The sequence below is a fragment of the Nematolebias whitei genome, chromosome 21 (assembly GCF_014905685.2).
Source record: "Nematolebias whitei isolate Nwh7 chromosome 21, NemWhi1, whole genome shotgun sequence".
Lineage (NCBI taxonomy): Eukaryota > Metazoa > Chordata > Actinopteri > Cyprinodontiformes > Rivulidae > Nematolebias > Nematolebias whitei.
Window position 1 is genome coordinate 33,720,556 of NC_056518.1, and position 11,578 is coordinate 33,732,133.

An 11,578-nucleotide genomic window follows, 5' to 3' on the forward strand; every position below is an offset into this window, starting at 1 on the left:
CAATAAGAACTGAATCAGTGCAATAAGAACTGAATCAGTGCAATAAGGGACCACTAGTGTAATATCAATCTGCTTGTGTTGCACATTTGGACTGTTCAGAATCTGTAACTATTACCTTTTATATTGTGTACTAGTACTAATACTTTATACACTGTATTTATATTACACACTTTTTACTTTTTCTCTGGGAAGCAAACTCAAATTTTGTTGTACTCAGGTTCAATAAAGGTCTTTAACCAGCTTTCGATTTACATCCCACGATTACTTTCTCAAGAGTTTCATTACAACCTAACCAATGGTTCATGAGATATTTTGCTAACAGACAGAGCAGCCATTAGTGGTGATACCAATGTAAACTCTGACAAATGTGCACGTGATCAGCTGCTTTAACAACAGACTGCAACTTTTCTCACTTTCCTCCCAGACTCGGGTTTCTTTGTTGGCCGCACGTCACGCAGCTATAGGACCCGCACGCGCTTCTTACACGCGCAGTATGGAGACCATATACAGGCTGCAGGCCCTCTACACCACATGTCTGCTGTGGCTCTCTTGTGTCTAATGACGAACAATTACAGCACGAGCACGCTGTTGCACGTGCATCTTCTGCATTAATATTTAATCTCCACATGGGGCTGAAGTTGCTCCAGCCATGCGCGCGCAGCCCCGGTTCCTGCACCGGTGGAAATGCGTGACCCGCGCCGTGACCCCAGAATCTGGAGGATGTTTCCCTGAGGGTCGTGACAGTGAAGATCCTGATGTGGATCCTGATGTGGATCCTGGATCCTCATGAGGATCACAGAAAACATTTTAAAGGTTGTTTTCTGGAGCTTCATCTTGAATCAAGCCACGCGCGCGCATCACGTTGATGATCTCTCCAGCTGCGCCTCAAACCGTGAAGTTAGACCGTCTCCTGCTCCGGGGGGTCTGCAGTCAGACCGGGGGGGCTGTGGCTCCTTTACAGGCCACGGACACTCAGGGTAGCCCCCCCGGTATCAGTGTAAATGAGACGGGTGTTTTGAGGAGCCGCGGCGGGCTCCGTGCTGGAAACACCTTCAGGTTCACCTCCATGGCGGATGATGAGCATCATCTGCACCAACCCCCCCTCAGTTCGCTATTTCCCCGTTTTCACCGAGCGCCAACGAGCAGTCGCGATTTTTTTGTTTGTTTTGTTCGTAATTAATTTTTCTGCTGCCACAGCGGCGGGTTGAAATGTCGCTGTGTGTTCTTTACCCGGTTGTGCCCAAGTCCCAGGCCCGAGCCTTGTTGTCTCGCTGCTCCCGGAGCCTCCGTCCTTCTCTCCCCGTCCTCCGCCACCCTCAGCCGGCCAGCCCTCCGCCAGATGCGCCGCTAACTGCAGCAGCCCCGAGGCCTGCGGCGGCCGCCGGGTCCTAAACACCGCCCGCTCACAGGGAAGGAAGATGACCTTTTAACAGTAACTAATGCGCATGCGTAGCAATCGGGCACCACGCCCCCAAACTGGTTCCAAGTCATTTCCGGTTTCTTTAATCTCTATTGTTTAATTCACATGTTTTGACTGTTACTTCTCAGCTTTAAAAAAAAGTAATAATTAAAGGTCATCTCCTTAGATAAATATTATTACTAACTGATTTTTGTGTATGTGAATGTTTCTGTGCCGTGCCAAGATTTATGTTGCTATATAAATAAACTGAATTTAATTTAATTGAAGAAATTATTTTAATTTAAATCTCCGGCATAGAAGCTGGCTGATACGCATTATTTCATGAACTTCTAGGATTTTAATATTTTTATGGGACACAAATGTGTAAAAGTCAAAAAGTAAATTCCAACTTCATACTCTGTCTTCTTAAATAAGTTGCTATTTGTTACTTTATGCTTTGGGTTTTATTGCAGTGTCTGCGGAACATTGTTAACAGATTGTCATCAGAGACTCTGGTCTGGGAAGCTCAGTCCTCACCTCCTTCTACAGGTGTGCAGTGGAGAGCATCCTGTGCTCCAGCATCAACGTGTGGCATGGAGGCTGCACAGCTGCAGAAAGAAAAGCTTTGCAGAGAGTGGTGAAGGCTGCACAGAAGATGTTGGAGTCAATCTTCCCACCATCACAGACATCTACACCTCCAGATGCAGGAAGAGGGCCACCTGCATCATGAAGGACCACACTCACCCAGCATACACACTTTTTGCCCACTCCCCTCAGGAAGGAGGTTGAGGAGCATTAAGTGTAGAACCACTAGACTGAGGAACAGCTTCTACCCTGAGGCTGTTAGACTCATGAATCTCTAACTAGAATAATCACTGTGAAAAACCATATCATGTTGCTGCTGATCTGTTCCATGTTGCTGCTGATCTGTCTCATGTTGCTGATCTGTTTCATGTTGCTACTGATCCATTTCATGTTGCTGCTGATCTGTCTCATGTTGCTGCTGATCGGTTTCATGTTGCTACTGATCCATTTCATGTTGCTGCTGATCTGTTTCATGTTACTGCTGATCTGTTTCATGTTGCTACTGATCGGTTTCATGTTGCTACTGATCCATTTCATGTTGCTGCTGATCTGTTTCATGTTGCTGTGTTCATTCGTGCTCATCTGCTCACACAGACTCATGTTCGTGCTGCTGTTCGATGTAATGTTTTTATACTATTAGTGCTTAGTGTATATTTAGTTGATGTTTTTCTTAGTTCATATCTTAGATGTTATTACTGTTTTTCTTTTACATTTTATTGTCGGATGTAACTGTGACCCTGTGGACATAATCTCGTGACAAATAAATTTCTCTCTGACTAACATTCAAATGTTTTATATTTAATGCCCCCCCCCCCCACTGACAGTTGAACAGTGCTGGTGCTCCATGTAGCAGCTGTGCTGATGATTACCTTCACTTTGCATGAGCTGATGGTGACACCTGCTGAAAAACAGAAGACATTTGAGGAAAGAGTCACTAAACTATTTATTCATTTATTTTTAAGAATACTGTGTGTCATTATCTTGAAATGTGATATTAATTGTGGGGCGGCACAGTGGCTCAGTTGGTGGAACTGCCACCTCTCAGCGAGAAGGTCGGTTCAAATCCTTGCTTGGTGGCTTTCTGGATAGAGTCTACATGTTCTCTCCGTGCTGCGTGGGTTTTCTCCAGGTTCCCCATTTTCACAGAGCGCCTTCCAGTTTCCTCCTACAGACCAAAAACATGCATGTTAGACTGATTGGTGACTCTAAATGGTCCCTAGGAGAGAGCGAAAGATTGTCTCGTCTCTGTGTGGCCCTGTGATCTGTGATGGACTGGAGACCAGTCCAGGTGTCCCTGTGATGGACTGGAGACCTGTCCAGGTGTCTCTGTATGGACTGGAGACCTGTCCAGGTGTCCCTGTATGTACTGGAGACCTGTCCAGGTGTCCCTGTGATGGACTGGAGACCTGTCCAGGTGTCCCTGCTCAGATCCCCCCAGATGATGGAGATCCTCATTCTTTGTCCTCCCTAAGGTGGGAACCCATTTCAGGATCTCATTCTTGCAGTCATGAATCGAACCTCACGACCATCAATGAGCGCTGGAACATAATTGGGCCAGTTAACTGAGGTTTTCCTTTTGGTAAAGCTCCTTCTTCACTGCAACAGCCTCATTACTGTGAACACAGCCCTGATTCACCAGTCCATCTCCTTCATCCTGCCACATCGAGGGAACTAAAATTCAAGATACTTGAACCCTTTCGCTTGACGCAGGGATTCATCCCTGACCTGGAGGGAACATTTAGGCATCCATCCAGTCATCCATCCATCCTCCCTCTTGTTCCCAAGTCGGGTCTCGGGGGCAGCATCTTGAACGGGTCCAGACATCTCTTTCCACAGCCTCTTCCATTTCTTCTGGGAGGACTCCAAGGTGTTCCCAGGCCAACCGAGAGACGTAGTCTCTCCAGCGTGTCCTGGGTCTTCCCCGGTGTCTCCTCCGTTGGACATGCCTGAAGCACCTCCCTAGGGAGCATCCTTACCAGAGTTCATGACCAGAGGTGAGGGTAGGAACGTAGACCGATCGGTAAACAGAGAGCTTTGCCTTACAGCTCAGCTCCCTCTTCACCACAATGGACCGGCACAGAGTCCACAATACTGCAGATGCTGCACCAATCCATCTGTCAATCTCACGCTCCATTCTTCCCTCACTCGACCCGAAGAGAACAATCCACTTTTTTCTGAGATTAAGCATCAACAAAACAAAATGACCAGCGTGAGTAATATTTGAAATCTTTTTAATATATCTCACATTTGATTTATTTACATACAAACTGTGGTTTTGTGACATAAAACTATGCTATGTAAAATAAACATGAGAAACAAATGTGTACAAGAAGCATACACAGATAAATCAGGTCAGAGATGCTGTTTTCTGCTCGTACACGGTGTTTCTGGAAACAATAAAACGATCACAATGTTTACACTTTCCTGTGTTTTATTGGTATAATCCCACGTTTCAGCTGATGGGGGAATATACAGTATTGCATTAGCACTGGTTAAAATAAAACTCATCAGCAGATCTGATTTTTTTTTCTTGTTTTATGTTTAAATTATATTTTTAATAAACGTGACTTTCGCCAGCAGCATGAAGCTTTACATAGAGCGTCCAGGCATTCTGTGAACGACACTAACACAGATATACTTTAATGCATACCTGGAATCTGTCAGTTTGGCACAAATGTAAAGGCTGAGCAGAAGTTTCCCTTTAGAACACAGAGAATAAACAAACACATAAAAAATGCATAAATAAATAGACAAATCCTCTACAAAGACACAAACACAAACTTGGACACACAAGAGGCCGTTAGATCGTCTTGTTTGCTGAAAGGTTACTTTACGCTACAGCTACAGGCACAAACTGAAAGAATGAAAACGAAAGGAAGGGAACGGAGAATACGCAGGAAAAACAAACATCCAGTAGTTTCAGAATATTTTTGTTTTAGATGTTTTTTTAATTTTGAAAGCAATTAATGTAATTTTCTGCTTTTCAGTGAATGAATGTTTCAGTGAGGACGACGTGTGCGAGCGAGGGAATCTGCATGTTGGCCATCTTATTACAACTGAACTCCACTAATATTGCAGACCTTATAATAATGATAATAGTAATGATAATAATAATAATAATGATAGCATACATCAAAAATGAAAAATCACATTTAGAAAGCCAACAATAAAGGAGTCTCTTCTTGTTTTTCTTGACACAGTGTAACAGGTTAAGACCTTAGCTTATAGACAGCGTCACACATCACAAGAAGAATTAAAAACGAGCTTTTTGTCATTCAGTTAAATCAGATTTGGTGAACTTCAGACCTTTTTATTTTGCATTTACAGAAAGTTGGACAATGCCCATTTAAATTGCAAATGGATATCCTGAATGGCAAAATGAACACAAACATAAATGTAAACCTCACCTGATTACCTGTGACCAGCCTGTCCAATCAGCACTCTGTGACAGAAACTTCACTGAGCAGCTTCGTCCAAAGACAAACTAAAACCCAAATCATGCATCGACATCACTTCAAGGGAAATAAAACTCCTGATTAACATTCTCCTGTTTCTCTTGGTCTCTAGTAAAATCACAACCAATTAAACCCCGAAATAGACATTTCATTTACTACACCTTGAAAAAGTCTTCGTGCTTCTTGAACTTTTCTTCAATATGAACATTCGTGATCAAACAGCATCATGAAGACCAAGGAACAGACCAGCCAGGTCAGGGAGAAAGTTGTTGAGTAGTTGAAAGCAGAGTTAGGATGTAACAATAAATCCAAGCTTTAAACATCTCGCAGAGTTCTGTTCGCTTCATCGTTTGAAAACAAAATGAGTACAGCACGACATGGCCGTCCGCCTAAACAGACAGGACGAGAGAGAAGTGATTTAATCTGAGCGACCCCATGGTAGCTCTGAAGGAGCTTCAACGTTCATCCTGAACACAGTGTTCACACTGTGAAGCAGGGAAGTGGCAGCATCATGCTGTGGGGATGCTTTCCTTCAGCAGGAACAGGGAAGCTGGTTAGGATGGATGTGAAGACGGATGGAGGTAAATACAGGACGGAGAACGTGTTGGAGGTTGTAAAGACTTCAGAGTGCGGTGAAGGTTCTCCTTCCAGAAGGACAACCTGAAACATTCAGCCGGAGACAATGGAATGGGTCAGATTTAAAGCAAAGAAGAAGGGACAAAACCTTCAGTCCTGTCCCGCCCGTGCTCTTGTTCTGGACTCAGGTCTTGGGGGCAGCATCTTGAGCAGTGAGGTCCAGACATCTCTTTCCACATCCATCTCTTCCAGCTCTTCTGGGAGGACTCCAAGGCGTTCCCAGGCCAAGCGAGAGACATAGTCTCTCCAGCGTGTCCTGGGTCTTCCCCGGGGTCTCCTCCCAGTTGGACATGCCCGAAGCACCTCCCTAGGGAGGCGCCAAGAGAGCATCCTTACCAGATGAACCACCTCAACTGGCTCCTCTGGAAGTGGAGGAGCAGTGGTTCTACTCTGAGTCTCTCCTGATAACTGAACTTCTCACCCTGTCTCTAAGGGAGAGTCCAACTCTGCAGAGGAAACTCATTTCACCCTCCTGTATCCACGATCTCGTTCTTTCAGTCTCGTTCATGAACATAGGTGAGGGTAGGAACGTAGACTGACCACTAAACAGAGCTTTGTCTTACAGCTCAGCTCCCTCTTCACCACAGCGGACCGGCACAGAGTCTGTAATACTGCAGATGCTGCACCACGCTGGACCTTCAGTCCCTGGATGTGACAAACTGGTAGAAACTTCAAAAGACTCGGTGAAAGGTGGGGTCGACAAAGTGTTCACTCAGGGAGGTTGAACACAAATGTGCTTTTAGGAGGGGGTGCCCCACCTCTCACACAGTGACTGCTGGCACCAGCGACCCCCCCGTGACCCGGAAAGGAAGAAGCAGGTAAAGATAATGGATGGATGATTCAATCCTTTGTCACATATCATCTCAGTAAAATCTTATTGTTTGTGGTTGCAACATGACAAAATGTCAAAAAGTTCAAGGAGTTCGAAGACTTGTTGAAGGACATCGGACCTTCTAGTCTGTGGTGAACGATCTCTTGCATCTGTGAGGACCTTCTTGTCATTCTGTAGCTCTGCAGTCCCTGAGCTCGTCCCTTCATTGCACAATTTACGTGTCATCGACTAAATAAAGCTATTAAAGCACCTGCTCACTGCCACCTTCTGCCTCCGCGTACTGAAGAGGTGTTCACGACTAAAACTCAACGCCTACAGTCCTGAGGCGTTTCCCTGCACACTAAAAACTGTGGCCACCTTCAAAAGGAGGCGCCGTGCTGCGCTGAGCGTTACAACGCCCCTCGGGGGGGGTTCACTGGAGACTCATTATTGTGTTTGCAGCAGCGCCCGTGGCTTCCAGCCGCACAGATTGGCAGGCGCTGCTCACTGGGAGCACGTTAGCAGCAGAAGAGTAAATCACCCAGTGAGTTCACATGCACACGGGATTCTGGGCGCCGGCTTTGACGTATTCAGCTTTAAGGCCTCTGCAGACGGTGCAATGCAGATACATTAAGATAATCTGAAACGACAGAGTTGCAGGTGTTGCGGTCAAATATAATAAACCCTTATGCTCAATCTTATGCAATACTGAGAGGTTTGTTAGCACAATAATATAATTACTATCAGCTACTACAACTCTAAATGTCAGCTCAGTATGTGTAATACTGACTGAGTAACAGCCATTATTGAGTTTAAGTATATGAAAGACCTCCTCTGGTGGTTTTGTGGGGTACTGGAATGTGGGGCTTCTTGTTTTACAGTAAATGTCAAGACTGGAAGTTGAACACAAACAGAAGCCTGACTTTATCTCATTTGTTTGCACAGCAAGAAAAAAAAACAATCTGTGAAACCTCCTGTCAACAGAATATGAAAGTTTTTCAGTATTTATTAATTACTGGAAGCAGTCTTTTAAACATGCTCCTAAGTATCGGATAGTTTAATCCTTCACTATTGTGTTATATATACTGTGTGTATATATATATATATATATATATAATTTTTGTTACAAATGGTTTAATAAGACAGTTTGTCGGCTGGATGTAGTGACTTCCTGGAGTCAGCTGATAATCTGGCAGACAATAAAGTTTCATAAAGTCCCTTTTTATCTTACTGCAGCCCCAGCGGCTGATTCAGAGTTAAAATAATGTCCCAGCTTAAAAACCAGAACAGGAAATTAAATTATTTTAGTGCCTACCACCTTTCATGTCAGATTATTATTTTTGACTAAAAACGTGTTACAACACGAAGTATGTGTTGAGGGTTACTCTGTTACTACCACATAAAGTTTTATCTCATTATCTGCACAAAAGTCAGAGTTATGACCACTTTCATGTTTGTTAAGGTCGTACTGAATTTGATTGAATCCTAAATTAATCAATTGCAGATCTACATTTAATGTTTACCTTCTGAGTTTCATTAAAAGCCTTCAATAGATCCATGAGGTATTTTGCCAACAAACACACAGAGCACACAAAATGGCCGCCCTTTCACCGTGCCAGCAGGCGGTACGACTTGATTTGACTGTGGTGGCAGCAAACCTCAGACGCAGAATCTCCATGTGCATGTAAACACATCCCTCATGAACTCTGAGGACCCTCCTGACATCCAAAGCTGTCTCCTAAAGCCCAGAAAGACCTAAATCCAGACATGAGTGCAACGTCATGCAAGTACGATCAGGAAGAGAAATGTAGGAAAAGAAAGGCTAAGGACTCAGAAAGCATCAGCAGTGACGGCGTGGCATCAGGACGCCTTCTTCTTGTGTTTACAGCATGTACATACAGACAGACCTGCTGGAAGGGAACAGCTGGGAGAAAAAGCACAACGAGCCACTTCCTGCAGTCATGTTGGTTAATTACAGCAGGTTGCTTACAGGACAACATACACACTTGTAATTAGACACATCTTGCTACCTGCAAGGTGTGAAGAAACTTTTTTCACATAGTGAAATTCTTTTCGATTAGACGCATGCATTACTCTATGTGCTAATGCCAGGGGGTCCTGCTGATCCTTCCCAGCTCATGACTGTTCCTCCGTGCAGGCAGGGACTTTCTTCGTGAGCTCGTCCCCTCAGTGCTTTTGGACTCTCACTGGGCCTGGATACACAAACGGAGCAAGAGCAGATCTTAGTGGTGCTGATAGCCCTCTCATCTCCAACACCCCCACCCCCCATCTTGCATTCTAATACAATTACCATAGTTCGCTAAGTAAATCACACAACTGATTGCTCCCAAACCACGTTTACAGCTAATAGTTCTCAGCTTATTTGTGTGAAATCAGTGAAAAAACAACACAAAAATGAATCTGAACACCAAAGATGGATTAGTTTAGGCCCAAGTTGTTCTGACTCATGTTTCTGGATGGGTGCTGATAACCTACTCTGCTCAAGTGCCAGTGGCACACATGGAAGATGGACCAGAACAGGTCAAAGCCATTAGGTGCCCAGTTTAGGAAAAAAAAAAGGGGGGTTATGTGCCCGGGGCACCAAACAGGCTAGGACCGCCCCTGATCAAAGGATGTATAAAAATACTGTTTAGATCAGGGCTATTCAACTAAACTGCTCAGGGGGCCACAGTTACTGAACACCAAGAGCTCAGGGGCCGGACATCCAGCAGTTTTTCTCATTAAGTAACTTTGCTTTATGATTTAAAATCGAGTCCATTGGTGGACCAAACTGAGCACACTTGTGGGCCTGATCTGGCCCCCGGGCCACCAGTTGAATAGTCCTGGTTTGGAGGCTCTCAAGTCCATGCGGCTGAAATTTAAAAAAATTTAATCGTTTATGTATTCAAAAAAACTTTCCCATGTATGGAGTTTCAGTGGCAGCAAGAAACAAGACATTTTTGAAGAGAATGAAGCAGCAGTAGCCCATTAAACAGTAGCAGGCTGGGTCATTATGGGATGTTTCTGGTGCCGTGCACATATTAACTGCAGCCAACTCCTGCGGTCTAAATAAATAAAGCAACATCCCAGTCATTAGCACAACCAGATGCTGTTGCTGTACTTCAAAGTGCTTCTGCTTCACTTTTTAAACTTAACTAGACTAATTATGGAAGTCAAGAAGAGGTGAGTTTACAGCCTTTTTTTTAACAAATTAAATCCAGATTTAAACTAATGAAAAAATAAACTTTACAACTGGTTCAAAATAAGTTGGAGTGTCAGAATGTTCCCCTTGAAATAAGATTAAATGTTTTTATTCATTTCAAGTGAAGACATTTAATTGTAATTTTTTTAAAACAGTTTTACAAACAGTTTTCTACATCTGGAAACAGTTATTTCTGAAAATTCAAAGAGAAAGTAAAGTCTAACGTTCCGTCTTATAAACATAAATATTCCCTTGTAAGCTGTGACCTTCAGGCTAGGCTAATGGCTAACCAGTCCAAGGTCATTTCATGTAATTTTACATGCTTATAAAACACTCTCAAAGTTTGTTTGAATTAAATTAATTCAATTAAGTTGTTTAAATTGTCAGTTTTCTCAGCTGAACATTCGTGCACCATCACACGTGATCTACATGCACATGCACATTTGTGACGCAACAAAGATGTTTGATTGAGAAAACCACAAACTAAATGAACCGTCACGCAAAAGTGTAGAGATTTAATATTAATATAATATAGCGTTATTTCACACCAGTCAATAATTCACATTGAAATTTTACAGAAATCCACAAAATTCACTGTTGTTTTAATATTTCGTCATGGAAAGACACCAAAACAAACTTTAATACTAAAAATGATCAATGTGAACCTAAATTTTATATTTAACCTTCTTTTTTTAGAATTTATAGGCTGAAACTGAATGCAACACGTCTTCACATGGTCAAAAAATGAAAAAATGCTTTGCAAGGCCTTCCTGAAGTCCTAAGTCCGGTGTTTTGGTCCCACTCACTCTAAATCAATATTGTGATTGATTAATTGTCCCGTCAGATACTGAACAAATGAATTACAAAAGAAAAGTCTTGCTTAAATGCAAAGTAGTTTACAGAAAATAAAAGAAATGAGCAAAAGAAAAGCTACATTGAATATATATTTTTTATTTAAAATAAACATTGACATAACATTTTAAATTTATTATTACATATGTGCTGAATTCTTAGGCCTTTCCAGAAGGTGTTGAAGGCCCCGAGGGTTCCCAATTAAACTACACAATCCATTTAATCTATTACCTGTTAACCCAATTTGTAGAAAAAAGATAAATTCTAACTGGACTGACAAGCTAACGGCCAACGACTAGCCCATAAGCAGTCAGGTGGATTCTGTGAAATTTTAGTGATTCATACTTGAAAGTAAACAGAGAATTCCATGTAAATAACAGATCAATAAATAAAATCAGCAAATAGCAATCAATGGTGGTCTAAAGTCCCCCCCCACACACACACACACACACACAGATTTGTCTTTCTACCTTTATATGGACTTTCCATTGACTTCCATTAATTTTTCTTTCATTTCTATAGCATAACCCTGACACTTACATTAAACCTAACTATTACCAGTACACTCCTAACCCTAAACCATTACCAGCCCACACCTAACCCTAAACCATTACCAGTACATACCTAACCCTAAACCA

The 11,578-nt window shown here is 42.8% G+C and overlaps 2 protein-coding genes across 2 annotated transcripts in view; both read right to left on the bottom strand.

Moving 5' to 3' along the window:
- Positions 1–1,316, bottom strand: part of dnmt3ab (DNA (cytosine-5-)-methyltransferase 3 alpha b) — a 47,996-nt gene extending 46,680 nt beyond the window's left edge. Inside the window, exon 1 of the mRNA XM_037695221.1 lies at positions 1,231–1,316. The gene's annotated coding sequence lies outside the window, so the exon portion shown is untranslated. The remainder of the gene's footprint in view (positions 1–1,230) is intronic.
- A 7,655-nt stretch (positions 1,317–8,971) lies between these two features.
- dtnbb (dystrobrevin, beta b) overlaps positions 8,972–11,578 on the bottom strand; it is a 302,359-nt gene continuing 299,752 nt past the window's right edge. Inside the window, exon 19 of the mRNA XM_037695224.1 lies at positions 8,972–9,099. Coding sequence (XP_037551152.1) covers positions 9,074–9,099 — 26 coding nt within the window. The 3' untranslated portion in view covers positions 8,972–9,073. The remainder of the gene's footprint in view (positions 9,100–11,578) is intronic.